The following is a 20,010-nucleotide window of genomic DNA, read 5'->3' as shown; positions in this document are numbered from 1 at the left end:
ATATGTGCTTAATAATTATCTTATTTTCCCCAAAATGTAGTCTTCTCAAGGGTCTCTCAGTGGCACTTTTCTCTTTCTAACTCTTTACCTGTATCAAATCGTCGGTCATATGCCTTTAACCATCACCTCTATGAGGATGACTCCTGATCTGTTGTCTTTTCTCTCTTCCCTCCTCTGCATTGGTTGTACTTTTCTAAGTACTCACTAGATGTTTACTTGAAAACTTCTGACTCTGCTCAGTGTATGTAACACTGAACTGAGAATGTGCTACCACATCTGTTTCTCTTTTAAAGTTCTCTATTTTCTTCTAGCGTCCTAAGACTTTATTCATCAGACCTTATTTCATCAAACCACCTTCCAGCACCTTTTTCTTTTTTGCCTCATTTGGTCATTTCCCAAATACTTCCTTTTTCTTTCTTAAGTATTTTTGACACTTATCTCTGTTATCATGGTCACTTCCCAATTTCAGTCCTTTTATTTCTAACCATTTGTTAATGGAACTCTCTTGCTTCTAGAGTCTGCTACTTCTAAAATTTATCCTACAAATCACAGCCAGATTAATTTCTCTAAATCAGAATTCCTCTAAAACTGTTAACCAGATGTTCCAAAACCTATTTTAATTCCAGCTTTTTATCTTGGCAGCAGGTATCTGGACCTACCCAATGAGATCCTCCATTCCTTTAAAATATTTATCTGTACTTAAAGTGTTTAGTTATACCAGTAAATGCTTCACACTTTCCCACCTTGGTGCATTTGTTCACATCAATTTGCCACTTGAATTTTCCTTTGTAAACTCCCCTTAAATGTTCATACCTGCTCCATTCTTAAGTCAATGCAAAGTTTATATATTCCATACAGGCTGGCCTTAGTACAAGCCTCTTCCCTCCAGTTTGGTTGTAATCTTTCCCTTCTACCTTGTACTATAGCACTCTGTTTCTCTCAAGGCAATTGTCACTTCTTATTATTATGAGTATTGAGTATTTGACTTCCATATTTGAAAGTCAAAATTACCTGCAATTTTATTTCTGAAATTGCAAAAAAATTCTTTGCTTACATCTGCTAAATTGATCATAAAGATGCCTTCACTAATTCTAGGGTGATTAAAGACCTTATCCTCTACTTAGAGTTCTGAGGATTGAGTTTGATTGTATTTTAGAATTACAGATATAAAGCTTTATAACAATGTAGAGTAGTAAAGAACTCAAAAAGTAAGCATTTGACATGGAAAAATACTGAAGCTTTTCAGCAGAACTTGATAAGTCCAAAGAAACTGTGATAGAATACATTTGATTATTCAGTAATGCTAAAATGCGAGGCCTGCATTTTCTCCAATAAGACAATATATCCCATACTTCACACTGGGATAACCACGTGTGTGAAAAGCAGGTAGACAGTAAAGAGACTCTAAGAGGCAGCCAATTAGTTTTTAGGAGTATAGACTTTGTATCTAGATTGACTGGGTTCAAAACTCAGTCCCACAGTGTGACCTTCAGCAAGTCACTTAAACTCTATGCTTTAATTTGATCGTCTATAAAGTTGGGATATAAGTTTTAATGCAATACTCTTAGAATAGTATCAACACAAAGCAAGTACTGCACATTTAAATACTAATTTGAATGAAGAAGAGGAAAACATCTGTTTATCAAGATTATAATCAGCTTTATCTTGTTGTTTTCAGAGTCTAAACAATTTTGAATAGAATTGCAATATTTTAGAGCTTTAAAAGCCCTACAGATTTGGTCAACCAAATTTAATTGCAATGTATTTAAATGACTTGTTCAAGGACCCCCCCCCCCCTAGGTAGTTAGTGGTCCAGTTAGGAAAACAATTTCTTTCTACATATAAATTATCTATCTATCTATCTATCTATCTATCTATCTATCTATCTATCTAATCATCTGCCGGTCCGTCATCTCTCAATTTATCCTTATAACTCACACTACAAACGATTTGAGGTAGCTAATTCAAAATACACTTTTTCTGATTTCAAGCTCCAAATTTATGTACCATGTTTTCCTGTGAATGTTAGTACTGCTCTTCAAAGCAATTTCTTTTAAAGTTATTGAAACATCATTTCTTGTCACTAATCCTTGGATATATCAGGATTCTATTTAATCTTACTTGGCAAATAACCAAGATCTCTGGAGAAAAAGTGTAAAGAAGATTTGTGAGACCACAGCTCAGCTTTAAGCTGTTATTTGAAACGGTCAAATTACACAATATCTAGACTGTTAATGTTTAGCTCTGTATTAATAACATTTCTCATATATTATAAACTATGATAAAAATGATAAGCATATTTTACTATTTACACAAATGTGAGGCGAATAGTTGAAATATTTCCATAATTTTGATGTTTTCAAATCATAAAATAAAATGACTTCATTTTGTTAACCTCTGTGAAGGTTTAGAAACCAAAGGAAAATTAGACTCTGTGAGTATCTCTCTGTCCTTCCATATTCTGTCAACTATACTCAATATAGAAAACAGAAGAAAGGAATCAAAGGCATAGCCATTCTTTTACTAGAGTAACGAATAATTGCATGTTGAATGTGATTAAAGGTTTTTTTCAGAGAAAAAAAGGGGAAGTTTAGTGGAATACTGCCCACCACAACATTCATTTGAACATATGTTGAGTAAGGAGATGCAGATTTTGGTAGAGAAGAAACTGTTACTTTAAAAGTTTATGCTGACTTAGGCTCTGAGAGAGGGAAACTTGCTCAAATCCTGTAGAGTTTATGGAACAGTTTCAAAGCCAGTTTTGTTTTTTCTTTATTTTGTTTATTTTATTTTATTTTAGGTTTTGACAAGGTTTAACTTACTTTTTTTTTTTGAATTTTATTTTATACAGCAGGTTCTTATTAGTTAACTATTTTATACATATAAGTGTATATATGTCAACCACAATCTCCCAATTTATCCCACCACATCACCCATCCCCCACCCCACTTTCCCACCTTGGTATCCATACATTTGTTCTTTACATCTGCTTCTCTAATTCTGCCTTGCAAACTGGTTCATCTGTACCATTTTTCTAGATTCCACATATATGCGTTAATAAATGATATTTGTTTTTCTCTTTCCATACTTCACTCTGTATGACATTCTCTAGGTCCATCCATGTCTCTACAAAAAAACCAATTTCATTCCTTTTTATGGCTGAATAATACCCCATGGTATGTGGGTAAGACATCATCTTTATCCATTCCTCTGTTGATGGACATTTAGGTCGTGTCCATGTCCTGGCTATTGTAAATAGTGCTCCAATGAACACTGGGGTGAATGTATCATTTTGAATTATGGTTTTCTCTGGGTATATTACTGGGTCATACGGTAGCTCTATTTTTAGTTTTTTAAGGAACCTCCATACTATTCTCCATAGTGACTGTATCAATTTACATTCCCACCAGCAATGCAAGAGTGTTCCCTTTTCTCCACATCCTCTCCAGCATTTGTTGTTTGTAGATTTTCTGATGATGGCCATTCTAACTGGTGTGAGGTTATACGTCATTGTAGTTTTGATTTTCATTTCTCTAATAATTAGTGATGTTGAGCATTTTTTCATGTGTTTGTTGGCCACCTGTATGTCTTCTTTGGAGATATGTCTATTTAGGTCTTCTATTTTTTGATTTGCTTTTTAAAAAAATCCAAGCTACTTTTTATTTTATTTTTTAACATCTTTATTGGAGTATAATTGCTTTTCAATGGTGTGTTAGTTTCTGCTTTATAACAAAGTGAATCATCTATACATACACTTATTTCCCCATATCTCCTCCCTCTTGCATCTCCCTCCCATGCTCCCTATCCCACTCCTCTAGGTGGTCACAAAGCACAGAGGTGATCTCCCTGTGCTATGCACCTGCTTCCCACTAGCTATATTACATTTGTTAGTATATATATGTCATTGCTACTCTCTCACTTCGTTCCAGCTTACCCTTCTTCCTCCCCATGTCCTCAAGTCCATTCTCTACATCTGCATCTTTAGGTTCATTAGAACCACTTTTCTTTCTTTCTTTTTTTTTTTTTTAGATTCCATATATATGTGTTAGCATTCGATATTTGTTTTTCTCTTTCTGACTTACTTCACTTATCCATTCTTCTGCCTCAGTTATTCTGCTATTGATTCCTTCTAGAGAATTTTTAATTTCATTTATTGTGTTGTTCCTCATTGTTTGTTTGCTCTTTAGTTCTTCTAGGTCCTTGTTAAATGTTTCTTGTATTTTCTCCATTCTGTTTTCCAGACTTTGGATCATCTTTACTATAATTACTCTGAATTCTTTTGCAGGCAGATTGCCTATTTCCTCTTCATATGTTTGGTCTGGTGGGTTTTTACCTTGCTCCTTCATGTGCTGTGTGTTTCTCTGTCTTCTCGTTTTGCTTAACTCACTGTTTTGGGGGTCTCCTTTTCGCAGGCTGCAGGTTCGTAGTTCCCGTTGTTTTTGGTGTCTGCCCCCAGTGGCTAAGGTTGGTTCAGTAGGTTTTGTAGGCTCCCCAGTGGAGGGGATTGGTACCTGTGTTCTTGTGGATGAAGCTGTGTCTTGTCTTTCTGGTGGGCAGACCACGTTCAGTGGTATGTTTTGGGGTGTCTGTGACCTTACTATGATTTTAGGAAGCCTCTCTGCTAATGGGTGGGGTTGTGTTTCTGTCTTGCTAGTTGTTTGGCATAGGGTGTCCAGCACTGTAGCTTGCTGGCTGTCGAGTGGAGCTGTGTCTTAGCGTTGAGATGGAGATCTCTCAGAGAACTTTAGCCATTTGATATTACGTGGAGCCAGGGGGTGTCTGGTGGACCAATGTTCTGAACTCGACTCTCACTCCTCAGAGGCACCGTCCTGACACCTGGCCGGAGCACCAAGACCCTGTCAGCCACATGGCTGCTAGTGTTGGAGGGTCTCCTGCAGAGGCAGGGGTTGGCTGTGGCTTACCACGGGGACAAGGACACTGGAAGCAGAAGTTCTGGGAAGTACTCCTTGTCATGAGCCCTCCAAGAGTCTGCCATTAGCCCTCTCAGACCTAGGTTTTTGTTTTACGGGATAACATTTTCAACATGTAGTTAAGGCTGGTCTTCCTAAAGCCAGGCTGCCTGCATCAGCAACTTTTTCCAGCCCCTCTTCCAAGCCTAATCAAAGCTATTTTTAAAGGATAGTTCTGCTTAGTATGGGCAAATGGCTCGTTTTTCCGCCAACGAATGCATTTACCAAGAAATATTGGAATCAAATACCTTAACCTGTGCTTAAAGACCTATATTACCAAAAAAGGAATAGTTATTTTTTCCTTTTTCCTTAATCGTTTTCATAATCCTCACCACCTGATAAAACTCTAAGCTTCCAAAGAGAATGTACAGTAAATGGTGCAAATTTTAATCTTTCCTTTTGTTTTCATTCCATGCTTCAGAGGGGTCAAAATAACAATGGGGCCAGATGTTTTAAAATGTTTTTGTTAATGTGATACAATTATTCAGTATATAAATGTGATATTTAGTTCATCACCTTGTAATCTTTCTATACCACCCCTGTTTTCTTCTCATCTCAACAGACTGCTAGGAAAGTCTTGTAAATTATCCCTTAAACCATTAGGAAGTAATATACTGTAAATGGATTATTTTCTCCAAGGAATACAGATTTAAAGATTCCACCTGAGGTAGAATTTTTCTTTTTCTCAAAGTCAACATATATTAGATTTTAACACAAGTAGGGTTGAATGTTGAACTGCTGAACATTCTGAAGTCCTTTCAGTCTGTTCTATGCACAGCCTTGACCTTTCCCTGTGCTGTTGCTTTAGTATCTCCTATTGTAAAAAAGGGTCTCACAGGCTTTATCTGTTTCTGCTTTCTTTCCTCCAATTTAAAAGTGTATTTTCATTGGACTGAGGAAAATACAATAAAGAAAACCTGATAGATAAAAATTAAGAAATATATTACTAGTTGCTATTATAGAATTACAAATATTGTCTTATATTTGTATAAGATTTTACAGAATAAACTAGGTGTTTTTCATTTATTATACTTCCTAGAGGAACTATAAATTAGAGTCAGTAATGATTTGGAGGGAGAAAATCAAACTGGCAAAATGTATCAAGAATACTAAAATAAATTTCATATTGCTTGATTGCATAATTCTAAAGAGACTGCATTATTGCAAAAACATAAAGTGTAAAACTCTTAGTTGACTTTAGACTATTAAAAATAGAGACAGGGCTTAGTAAAAAATTTAGATATTAACAGCCATTAAAATTTTTATTTGCGATAAAATGTTAATGGCATAGAGAAATACTAATAATATATCAATTTTTAAATTGTGGGGAAATGTATCTAGAAAGAAATGCTATGGAAGTAAATATAACAAAATACTAAAAGAGCTAGTTCATTGGTGTTCTGCTTCTTTAAACTTATAGATACTTGTCACATTTATTTTTCAATGCATATATCTGTTACTTATATTATCAGAAATAAATTTAAAATAACTATTTTCAAATAATTTCAAATTTCATTTAATATTTTATAGCACTTCACCAGTTAAGCAAGGCAGGGAGAATAATTTTCCATTTTATAGTTGAGAAGAATTGGGTAAATTCCCAATAGGAGGAGCTTGAAATAAAACCCAGATCCTCCAAAGCTAGCTTTAATGCTTCTTCTATGATATCATACTAGAAGGATATAGGAAATAATATATGTGAATATTCTATGAGTTTTTCACAATGATTGTAATCCAAGTTGTTATTAATAGGATTGTTCAATTTATTTGATCTTATTCATAAATTCCTAACTCCAACTGAGAAAAATAAATGTATGAGATCAGACAACTGTTAATAAAAATGGATACCAAAGTCAAATATGTCAGAAGTAAAAAATCATAATTATCAATACATCTATGTTTCATTTATTATGCTAGCATGGATTAGAAGAAAATCTAAAACTCTTTTGTTCTACTTTAGAAAAATACTGAACATGGTACTCAATGTAAGAAAGAGAGGAGTCATACTGAGAATATTAATAATGACTAAATGTGAAAAAAGTCCATAAGGTAAGACACAAAGGGTAAAGAAAGATAAATAGACTTGATAAATAACCCACAGGTTTTAATTAAGTAATCTATTTCAATCAGTGAGAAATTAAAGTAGAATCTAATACTTTTGTAACTATTTATTTAGGGTTACTTACAGAGCATAATTAGGAGACTAACGCCATCAATAAGATTAAAGAGCCAAGTTCTTTTCCAGAAGCACACAACACTCTATCAGTTGACACAATTTAACTCCTGTACCTCCACTCTCTAGCCAGTTGTGCTGGCCTTTTCCCCTTATCCAGCAGACTTACAGCTGGTGCCAGATAGTGAGCAATAGTGCAGAGATAGCTCTATTCAGCTTTGTATATGTAGAACCTAACACAGTGCTCAACAGTGTTTGCGCATGTGTTTTTGCATGTGGAATCCAACTCATTTCAATAGCCTGAACCAAATCAACTGAACAGTTATATTTATTATATAGAAAAATGCATACTACACCCCCAAACTAATTAAATGATTTGGGAGATTATCTGCACTACCAGATAACTTATGCTACCAGTTAAAATATCTCATTTTTAAAATGTTGGTAATTTTAATAAGTGCCAAACATTATGTAGGTGAAAGAAAACACATCAACAGAGCATATTTGATACACTGGCTCCTGGTTTATGACCTCTGGTTTAACGATTTGATTACTGTATTGCTGCACATATAATTGAGATATTCCTGTAAAGTCATATAATTTGACTACTAAAATATCAAGGACAGTTTACTGATTAAAGAAAACTAAATAGAAAGAAGAACAGTACTGGACTATGTATGCTATGCTATTATTCCATACTCATAACTTCACAATTGCCAAGCATTTCACAAACTCCATTTATTATTAAAAAGAAAATATCAAAGCCCAGAGGTTGAGAATAGAATAATAAGTATAACCATTATAAACTTTACTTTAAATGAGGTATAACTAAGGTTAGGCTGCAAGTTCAAGTTGTTCCTCTATGTATGCAAATGCATGATCGTATTTCTAAATGATGACTAACTAGCCAATTATAGTCACTAGAAAGTTCTGTCATAACTGACATTTCAAATAAAGTATTCAGCTAAGAAAACCAGAATTTCAACCTAATTTTAATCACTTTAGCTATTCAGAATTCTGTTAATCAAGTAGGAAAAAAATTGTCTTTAACACCTAGAATGATTTATCTGTGTATGGATGTGAGAAAAATGATCACATCCTCGAGTAATAGATTACAAGTACAAAGAAAGTTCACATTACAGCTATGCTGATGAAAATTACCTGCAGGCTGTTACAACACAGCCAGTGAAATAATTAACCTTTTCCATAAGAATCTAGAAACTTCAGCAAAGACTGAGCTTTCTCTTTCTCTTGCTCCAACTCTCTTAGCATTGAAATACTGCTCCTTCACAGTGAAATACTGTGCAGTTACTAAGGCAAGCAAATAAAATATACTCAGATTTCATCATCTCTCCATGTTATTACAATAAAATCACATAAATTGTGATGAAAATATAGCAATTTGGATGTTTCCTTTTGCTTTAGTTAATGAAAGATGAGAAATAATGGTAGATTTCTATGTAGATCTTTACTTTTATGAATAAGATGAGCAATTTCTTACTATGAATGTTGGCTAGCTCTTAATTATTTACCTTTTGACTCTGTGAGAAAATAAAGTTTAAAAAAGTATGTCTTTTGCCAATGTGTTAAAAAAATAAGTATGCACATGTAGTCTTTTAAACCTCTTTTTCAAATAAATAACACTGTCTATATTTGAGTGTACTGGTCATGTATTTTGATCATTTTCACTTGGGATCTGAAGCTGAAAAATTATCTAACACTAAATGAAACCATGATCTAAGAAAATAGGATTTCTAACAATGGTAATAGGAGCCATTGTATTTCCTCAAGTTGTTAGAGGCAAGGATCAATAAGACAAGGTGAATGTGAAGATGACAGCAAGAGTTAAGGACTGCTAAATTACACTCCAAATACTGACATAATAATTTCACATCCTTACGCAACTGTTTGGAACTACATGTTATTTTCTTTTTGATGTGGTTAATATATCCTTAAGAGGGTTAACAGTTCCAATATTTAATTGTCCAATAACAAGCATTTAGAGCTGTTCACTTCCATTAGCCAATTTTTTGAGCTGGTTTTAATTAATTCATTATATAATTAGTCTTGCCAATGGATAAGTCATTCTCTCAGTAGGCTAGGAAACATTCTTCTCTAGATAATGGGTTATATACATTGTTTTAGAATGTTAGGGTACTTCTTTATTGTTTCAACCAAATGATGATTAACCAAAATCATCTTTAAAGAGCTAAACTAGTGAACTCCCTCCCCAAGTATTCTTCAGGAAATCAATTTTTGGTTGCAGGCAAGAGGTACACAATAATATGTTAAAATAAGAAGGTGATAATTTTATGTTAATAAAGTAGATAATGCTTATCTAGATAACTAAAGATTTATATGATAGTTCTTATTTTATATTAAGGGCAAGCACATATTTTCAGCATAAATATTTCAAATTAAGTAGCTTTTTAAATAATTTGGAACAAACAATAAATCCTTCATAATTGTTCATATATTAAAATTTTCCAAATGGATCTTTCTTTTGTATCTATAGAGAAGATAGCTCTTTAATGTTGGTAAATTTAAAATATTTACTAAAACATGTTTGGTTATACCTCTGTTATAAACTATATTACATCTACCTGAAGTATCAAGGCTAACACATACCTGTCACATAGAAAATTCACAATACATATGTTTTGAATATAAGAATATACAGTTTCAAAAAAATTGGCACTATTTCCAGTACTTAAATTTGTCTGTGCAATTTAAACTAGATTTAATATTGTCATTGATTCTTAGATGATCATGTAAAATGTGATTATACATATATGCATATGAATAAAAAGTATATGTCTTCAAAAGTCTAAAATATGATCATACAAATTTATAATATTCCATAATTATTATAGGAATACACATGCTATGCTTTGGAAGATATGCTCTACATACCTAACAGGTAATGTTCTGTCTCCTTTCCTTCTATCCATTTCTCTTTGGGGAACAGGATACCAACGGAAATTCAGTTTCCAGTTAAAACCCCCATAAGTCATGTCTGACCCAGCCATATATTCAAAGGTATCATCACTAATCACATCAATGATGGGGCATACAACTGTTTTCCTGCAGAAAAATTAAAATCAGTTTACATAAAAATAATAATTTAAATGTTACCTTAGCTTCCTTAAACTTAATATAGCTGATATGTTGAAATTTAATTATTTTGTGACTTTAATTTGCCTTTATTTTCATGTTATCCTTTTTCTCTGTAAAATTACTTCCTTTTACTGCATCTTACTTCAGTCTACTTTTATTCTATCATGTATAATCTAATCAAATATACTAATTGATCTTCAAGCTGACTTCCAAATGTATTCTAAATACTAACTCAGCAGGATGAACATGGTCTATTTTTCATAAAACCTCCACTCACAGCATGATTAGTAGAGCTGCTTTGATATTATGCATCATTTTAGCTATAGGCCACTGAAAAGCAACAGCATGCGGGGAGTGAAGAATGAATGATGGCAAATTAGATCTGGTAGTTTGACTCTCTAAGGGGATAGGTAAGTTTAAAGAGATAGTTCAGAGAAAATCTTCATAGAAAAACAAACAAATAAAAATCCAAGAAGCAACGATAAAAATCATGATTATCAATATAAGTAAATATTTCCTATGAATGACATTAGTGTCATGACAATTTCTGAGTGAATTGTCCTAGACTTATAGTTTACACTAAAATAGAAAAAAAAAAAAAAAAACAAGCTTACACTAACAATCTACATATTTTAAGATGGGAAAAGATAAGCAACTTCAGTTTCTGGTGTTTTATGACCCATTTTTTCTTAAAGTAAGAGGAAGAACCAGGAGATTTTTTTAAAAATTGAAACATAGTTGATTTACAATGTGTTAATTTCTGCTGTACAGCAAAGTGATTCAGTTATACATATATAGATTTGATACTCTTGATGGTGGCTTTTTAGGGTAAGGAACTTTTCACTGTGGGAGATCATTAGGTACTCTTTTAATCCATGTTGTGCTTCCTCGAGTCTTCCCCTACTCCAGGCTTATATGTTTTATTATGGGATCAACCTTTTGTCATCTCCACAGTAAATGTTCAAACAACTGTGCCTTGTTTGTAGCTAATTCCTAAGAGTAGAGCTTGTTTTTATATAAGATAGAAGGTAAACATACAGTTGAATCACCCATAGATGTGGAAAGCAAGGACATGCTGTCCATTATTTATTCTGGTTTTGTAACACCAGCATCACCAACACTCATTTTCTATTAGGTCTTATATGCCACTCAATTGGCCAACGTATAGAGTTCTCTGAAATTAATAGATTTAATTTAGCCTTGGAAAAAGCTTCTTGGTAACTTTGGTCCATATAATAGCAATATCTTTCTCTCTTTCTTCATTACATTTAATAATTTAAATTATAGGGAGGTGAAATTAGATCTAATAACCTTGAATAAGACTTTATTATCTAGTTATGGCAACTTTAGAACATATAAGCAGGACAAGGCTTTAGAGTTCATTATATGCAAATACAATCTAAATATGTTGTTAGATGAAAAAATAAATGATCCATTCATGACCATAGTGAAACAACATTGTATTAAAAACTCACTAAGTTGAATACGAAACACATGTTTTAAAAAGCAGCGTAATGTATGAAAAGCTGCCAGGAAACGAATTTAAGATGTTCTAAGTTCATTTTACTTTGCCAACCTTACCTTCCTGTGCATACTGTACAATACACAGAATGGAAAAATATTATTAGCCATATATTACACTCAGTTGACTAAAAGGTTCCCACTGCTTTCTTCAACTGCTATGGTTCATTTTACTGACAACTTCTTTCCATCGTCCTGGCAAGTACCAAATCCTGCCATTTATGTGATACAGCTGCACTAGCTCACACTAAGCAGCCCCTGTCTTGGAAGTTTAATTAAAAACTTCAATTCTAAAAAGACCTTTCTACTGTACGTGAAATGACTATGCAAGCAAGGTGTTATGCAATGCTTTGTTACTATATCAGACAGCCATCAGCATAGCTGTCTTCATTAGGCGCTTAGGAATGATACTCATTTACCACCCATGTTTATGAGTATCTGCAAAAAACCCACTTCTTAGCACCATCATCAGAAAGAATTTCAGCTAACTATGAGGGTTCTTAATTTCTATATTCTTCAACTTTTCAGATTTCATAATATGTCTGTACAAAAGGACAATATTATTTAAATAATTAAACATTCTTACAGCTGTGCTTTCTATGCATTTTTATTTTTTTAATCCTGGTTTCATTTCAGTGGGGTGCATGAGTGTGAGTTTATTTTTAAGATCTTCAGGGTGGCTTTGGACTAGACTTTGAATAAGGGCACTGACATAGTAAAGGGAAGACTGTTCTGGGAGTGGGAAGAACTAAATTGCTGTTCCCATCACTTCCCATAACTGGGACAAGTTATTTAACTCATTTGTTCCTCCCTATTATTAAATACAGACAAGAATACCTGTATTACCTACCTCACAGGGTGATGGTGAAGACAAAGGTGCTTTGAAAATGTATTTTATAAAATATGATACTATTTTTGATTGGACTGATTTCCATCACCTATAAAATGAATATTCAGCACATCTTTACTATTTGAATGGTTAGACTATTTCTTAATCAAATATTCAGGTTCAGCAGAAATAAGCCAAGGTCTTTATTAAATAAGGAGTAGGGGGACTACTTTTTTAAAAGCTAGGAAATAAACATTCTGAAAATAGCAACTTGGAAGCAAAGTTTTGATGGACAGCTGAAAATATCCTAACAGGTTCATTCAAAACCCAGACAGACATAACACATGAATTCTTACCTGTCTTCCTTTATTCTTGCCAGCAAGGGCTCCAACCATCCTAACGTGCATTCACAGTGTGCATCGAGAAAAGTTATGACCTGTCCTTTTGAAGCAGCTGCTCCTCGAAGGCGGGCACGTATTAACCCAGAGCGCTCTTCCATTCTAATAATTTTTACCGGCACTTCTAAATTTTTCACATAATTATCTAATGTCAACTTGAGAAAATCTGTAACATGCAATAAGAATTTATAAAGTTTTGAAACAGAGAAGAGATACTACTACGCAGATGGAAATTCAACACACAGAAATGGTGGTAAACTCCTATCAACACTTTTTGCATTGTACAAAATAAAGATGTAGAGATTTCATCAGTGAATTAGTATACAGTTCATTATGATTCTGTCACTTGGCTGACAAGGATAAGGATATACTAGGAAGTTAATATACCAGAATCTAATTTAGAAACTGGGCCACATTGGCAAATGCAGTCTCCTTAATTAGAAGTTATTTTTCTTTCACCTACACTAAAAAAAAATAAAAAGACAAGTATCCACAAAGGCATATAAATGCTCAGTCATAAGATCAACTGAGCTTAGAAAAAAAAGAAAAACTTATGAAAGTCATTTTGGCTGATTTCTTAGGTTAGTAAGAACCATGGAATCATGAGATAAACTGAAAGAATTTGTTACTTGTTTCTGGAGTTGGTATATTAATGAAAATTTGATAGGTGGTTACAGAGTTAGTATAATTACAAGGAAAATACAGATCATTGCCCATTTATCTTTTTGAACACAGTAAAGCTTTCTAATTAAAAAAAATATACAAATATTTGTACCTCTTTCACTGGCATCATCTACCAAGATGACCTCAGAGAGTAGATAGTGTGGAGAACGATTTATAACACTGTAAACAGTTCTAAGGAGAGTGCTCCAAGCTTCATTATGAAATACAATGACTACACTTGTGTTTGGAAGTTCATCAGGGTAGACCTTTGTCTTGCATCTGGAAGAGAGGAAAGAAGAGGGACATGCTAAGTTCATTTTTCATTCTGATCATTGTAATAAAAATATCCATTCTGACACAACTTTAGACTTGAAAGCCCCTTACTACAGAAACACTTTATGATTATCCAAAATTATTTTCCTTTTAATATTTGCTGTGAGTAATCAATTGGCACTTTGAAAATTAAATATGCATACTTACTAATATTATTTTAACTGATTTTATTTTTGACTAATTTTACATCAATTCCAGGGAACAAAGAGGCATGATTTACACAAGTCTAAGAAAGCTAAAATAGCATTCTGAGTCTATCAATAGAAGACCAGGTACAACAGGGACAGATGAATTAACTTAGTAGATATAATTGTCTTCTTTGTTTAGAAAAAGAGTTATTGTATAACTCAATAAGTCTTAAGAACATAAAAAGGCACATGGTCACAGGGTTTTGAAGCTTGTAAAACTGAAATGATTTTTCTATTCTAAAATCTAGTCACGTACACTTTCTATTCTGTTTGAGAATGCCATAATCCATGTCTACTTTGAGGTAAAGATTTAGGGGCCAGGATACTTTACAGATTCTCAATGAGTACTATACAATCAAAATTGGAGATTATGAAAGGGTATATAGGCTACCAGAACATCTCAAACTTCAATGTGTTATTCACCTTAGGTTATTTTTTTCCTGTAAAATATTCTAAAGAGCTAGAAAATTAAAATAATTCCATAAAGTAAAATAAACCAGATACACCCTGTCACCAATAAATGACCTAATCTATGACACAAAATTAGCATCGTTAAAATTAGTCTCCTTCACAGGTGAGTTAAAAAGAATCCACTAAAGTGTGGGCATCAGAGGCATGTAATAAAACAAATACTGACTGCATGCCTGCTGAGATTTTAATCATCTTTTACAACAGTCTAAAATATCACCTACTCAGTGAAGTGTTCTGCAATATAGCCAGAGAAGAATGTGCATGTGTCTAACCATAACATTTTTCAGCAAATATTTATTTGAATAACATTCATTAAGCAGCCACACTATATAGGACACTGTGTATATAAGAAAAATCAAAATGTAGAGGGTGAAAAGTAGGTTGATTCATAGTCATCTCTTCCCATTCCGGTAGCAAGATTCAAATGGTTTCTATATGCTTCATCATCATTTGACTTGTACCTGCAGGAAGTTCATCACTAAATGAACTTAGAAAGCTGTCTTGGTAAGTCAGAAAGGTTCTTGCCATGATTTTCCTCAAACCTCCATTCTTCTGCCTCATCAAAACACCCCCTCACTTTCAGCATGCTGAACAAAATGTATCATAAAGATAATCATTATCATCAATAAAGAAGTAAAGCTGGAAAAGCAGGCTGAAATCTGTCCAACAGTCAACAAATATTGGTTTAACCCAAGTATAACAGTCTATAGAGTCTACTTAGTATCATTTGGATAAAAATCACTTCTTTCAAATCTCTCACATGTTACACTAAGTGCTAATAAAGAAAAAATGAATGAGATATTAATTTAGATAAATCATTTAAAATATTGAAATAAAAGCAGACATTTAGATCCAGCTTCTTAAACTTTCCAGCATGCTTTATTTTTGCAGTTAAAAATGTCCACTCACAAATGTTAATTTTATATTCATTATATGTGACGAAGTTATAATGAACTAAATTACTATTAATGTAGCTATTTTGCTTACTTAAAGAAAACTTCCACCATATCATTACTTAGTGTAGCATAAAAATAAAATGTGGCTAATATGTTATTAATTCTTCCTCTTCCTCCTATGTAAACAGTTATTTAAGAAAACTTTGTATAATAATAAAATAATTTATAGGATAATTCTTGTTACACAAATTAATAATTTTCTATGTCAGTTTATCCAGTTATCTCAAGTGCATAGATATGTTATGAACAAGAATTTTTATTTTCATGGTTTTTAATGGATTTGTGACACACTGAACTTGAATTATTGCCCGTAATTCATCAAACCTATTGTTTCACTTAGGGTTAGATACATCATGATTTTATGTTCCACTAGGAAAGAAAAATGTTTCACTAGGAAAAATTTTATGTTCCACTAGAAAAATGTTGTCAAATAAACTATAATATAATGCTTTCGTATCTTGAATAGGCTCTATTCAATACCTAAGTAAAGCCTATCGAAAAAGCTTTTAAACTTATTTGGACATAGATTCCTATCAAGATTCCTATCAACATTTTCAGGCTTGCTTATAAATCAGTCACACTAGTTTCTTGTTGCTTTGAAGTTTCTTTCATCTATTCTAAGGGGATTTCTCCAGCTTTAGGCTGTATTGCTTAAATGAGAGGCATGCATTTAGCACATACCTCAGTAACAAAATACAAAACAACTTCATCTTGTGAGTATCCTCCTTGGTACTATAAAGCTGTGCTTTGCAAACTTTTAGCTGCAAAAGAATTATGTTGGGATCTTGATAAAATTCAGATTCCGATTCAATAGATCTGGGATGGGCCCAAGGTTCTGAATATCTAATAAGATGCCTGGTGATGTGGACACTGCTGGTCCTGGGTTGACATGATAAGCAACAAGGCTATATAAATCAGTCAGCTGTTGATTAACAAGAAAATATGAAATTGCAGTCATTGCTCCAACCATAAATATTGGCTTCATCAAATGAAATATAATTTTTGCCACTGTTTCCTTGCCTTTCTGTTCAGACAATAACTTTTTGTTCTAATACTAAATCACATTGTAATCTTTCTGAAGAAATGTTGAATGACAAACTCTACACATACAGTACAAATAGTGCACATAACTTAGTTGAAGTTTGACTATGTAAATGGCCATCACCACATTTACACAAGCTTAAGGAATATTGCCTACATGCAATATTTTTTTTTGCCAGCTGGTAGACAATGTTTGTAACTAATCATTAACTGTAAAACTCATCCTGATTTCAGACATATAAAAGGTATAAAGCGTACACTTAAAACAGGTGAATACAATAATTTTTTCTTTAGCCACAGAAAAGTACTAAAGTGTTGTTTGATTTTTTCAGGTTTTTTTTTTTTAATGCCTTTAGTATCTAAACTGGCAAAGTTTTTTTTAACTGGCTGATTTTTCCAGAAACAATTAAAAATAAACAAAACAAAACAAGGAACCTATATGATGTAGGTAAGTACTTAAAATAAATAGGTAGTTTGGACTTCTCTAATAATCTCTTCACCCTCACACATGATAAACTTCTTCTCTGTGGTATTACAGGAAGAATTTCACCACTGTTCACCTCAGCTTTTACATCTCTCATAATAAGATTGAAGTATGTACTCTGAAATGTGTGGTAGACATTGCTTGGTCTACACAGCAGAGTAAAGCTCAGAATCTCCAAAAGGTGGAATTGCAAAGGACTTTCAAAGTTGACTAATTCAAATATTTATTTCACAGAATACAAGTCTCAAGTCACAGAGCTAGTTCAATACTCTGCATAATAAAGTAATAAATAATACCACTAATAAAACAATTTATTATTTAATAATATTAGTAATAGTAATGATTTCTGCTCCATATATGCAAGATGTCTTAAATGATGTTGGTGTCTGAAAAATTATAATAAAAGCATTTTTATGCCTTTTAAAATAATTTATATCTTTATAAATAATTATCTTTAAGTCAAAAAGAGAAATAGATTCTCCTAGGTTCATTTTATTAAAACTAAGCATAGAAAGACAGCTTTCACTGAAATTAGGTACACATAGATCAAATACTCTTAGCAACCTGTCTTTCGAAGATATTATTTCTCTTTTATGTAAACATCTAAATAGAACTGGAAAATGTGACATAATTGTGGGAACACAATGTGTATGTAATTAACTTTGAGAGTAAAAGTGGCAGACTGCAACAGCAATTTTCATCAATTTGAAAGGAATATCTGATATCCAATACTCAAATTAAGCTCCTGAAATCTGGTATTCCAATAAGATCATAAGCTTTATCATAGCAGCATTTCACATTTGCACTATATTTTGACATTCTAAATCTATAACAGTTGAAAGAAAATGAAAGTTTATTTCCTTTTAATTCTGTAATAATATATCTCTGGCTCTAATTCTTAGCTGCACATAGGAATCATCCCATGAACTTGAAGAAAAAGTACTGATATGTGGGTTTCAGCCACAGAGATTCTGATTTAGGGGTCTGGGGTGTGGCCATGCATAATGGGATTAAAAAGAAATCTCTCGTGGGGATTTGAATGTGCAGCCAAAGCTGACAACTGTTACCTAAATGTATTTAACAGAAACACTGATATGATATACATACATATATATGTATGTAAAACCTTCTTTTTGCTTACATCAACATTTTAAAATAGGATGTATAAGGTTAGTATCTCTTTCTGTGTTTGTATGAACTAAAATAAGGCACTATTTCCTTTAATTATAAGTACTGGAGTCAGAAAGTCTCTACTTCATTTACAATCTCTTCTGTCATCTGGATACATACTAATGTTCATCCAGTTTTCTGTGTATCAGCTGTTGGTTTGTAAATATATGAGAAATAAATGCAACTGCTCTTCTATGGAGAGAATTCGGGGGTAGAATCACTTTTCCACTGTCTGGAAAATGGAAATAGTGAGATAGTGTACCTATTTACCATCTTTTCCCTTGGCTATGCACACATTATGGGAACATAGACTGTTACAATTTGATTTTATCCTTTTCAAAACTATACTGATGATTTCAGATAAGTTACTGAACACAACATGCCACATCAAAGAAAAATTGACTCTAAGGTGAGAATGGAAAATCACAAAGGATCCATAATTACACAGTGGTTTAGTTAGACACAGTGCATTTCGGACTCCAAACAAAGGCTGTCAACACTGTAGTTTGCATGACTTTTTTGATGGCTGCTCAGTGAATCAGTGGCTACCTTTAACTGCCTCAAACAAAGGAAGAGTAACAACAGTGATTTAAAATAAAGACTTACAAGCCCTCTATATACTTCTTATTTTTAAGAGCTGTGGGAATTGCCTTGAACCTTGCAGAATTATGTGTGGTTTCCATGTTTCCCTGTCATTAACATTTATATTCACAGAGAGAAATTCCATCATTTTCCAATGCACCCATGCAAAGAAAACTTGGGCAACAGGAAAGTGTTTCTTTCATAATTGAAAGCTTGGTGCCTCAGTAAAACGAAGCACTTAATTTGGCATGGGTTTCTATATGTTGGTTTGTACTTCCATTGTGTTACACCTTCCAAAAGTAAGTTCCTGTAAGTCATAATTACTTGACTATTTCAATTTTTTTTCTTTTTTTACAAAATCAGATTGCTATTCACCTGTCCCAATCACCTTTATTTTAACATCCAGGTAGACCCTGTACTCATCCTTAGCCTATTTGCTATCAGGTCTACTCTTTGCTCCTTTTGTTTTCTTCTAAGTATTGGGGTGGTCGGAGCAGGAGAGTTATTGAGTAGGATGCTTTTCCAAGACTCCCTTGCTTGTCAGTTTCTCTTTGAAATATGCCATGAGGACCTTGGGTGGAGAGTGCTGTGCAGCAGAAAGGAGGAAGAGGGGGCAAGGGAATTTCTTTCTCTCTACTTCCCTAATCCCAGAGAAGACTACTCAGCGCCTCTCCCAACCATGTACTTCATATATGCCTCAATCCTTTTACTTATTATACTCTTTCACAACAAATACATCTAATCCAGTAGACTAGGGGCTTCTTAAAAAGAAGAGTGGGGCTTCCCTGGTGGCGCAGTGGTTGAGAGTCCTCCTGCCGATGCAGGGGACATGGGTTCGTGCCCCGGTCCGCGAAGAGCCCACATACCGCGGAGCGGCTAGGCCCGTGAGCCATGGCTGCTGGGCCTGCGCGTCCGGAGCCTGTGCTCCGCAAAGGGAGAGGTCACAACAGTGAGAGGCCCGCATACCAAAAAAAAAAAAAAAAAAAAACGAAGAGGGAAGGTTAATCTTATTTATCTCTGTGTCGCCAGAAACTAGCCTTCTGCATGTCACAAAATGTATTTAGTAAGGGGTTGATGCATGAAAACTTCACTGAGTCAGGCTATTGTATTAATT

The 20,010-nt window shown here is 33.5% G+C and overlaps 1 protein-coding gene across 4 annotated transcripts in view; it reads right to left on the bottom strand.

Moving 5' to 3' along the window:
- LOC131750502 (polypeptide N-acetylgalactosaminyltransferase 13) overlaps window positions 1–20,010 on the bottom strand; it is a 578,974-nt gene that overhangs the window by 215,782 nt on the left and 343,182 nt on the right. For all 4 annotated transcript variants that reach the window (XM_059052963.2, XM_067026047.1, XM_067026046.1 and 1 more), the window contains 3 exons: window positions 13,784–13,950; window positions 12,967–13,174; window positions 10,057–10,227 (listed from right to left, as the gene is read on the bottom strand). In XM_059052963.2, the coding sequence (XP_058908946.1) occupies window positions 10,057–10,227; window positions 12,967–13,174; window positions 13,784–13,950 (546 nt within the window). The remainder of the gene's footprint in view (window positions 1–10,056; window positions 10,228–12,966; window positions 13,175–13,783; window positions 13,951–20,010) is intronic.

Source organism: Kogia breviceps, chromosome 2 (assembly GCF_026419965.1).
Source record: "Kogia breviceps isolate mKogBre1 chromosome 2, mKogBre1 haplotype 1, whole genome shotgun sequence".
NCBI lineage: Eukaryota > Metazoa > Chordata > Mammalia > Artiodactyla > Physeteridae > Kogia > Kogia breviceps.
The sequence above is the reverse complement of the archived record's forward strand: the minus strand, read 5'-3'. Positions and strand labels throughout refer to the sequence as shown.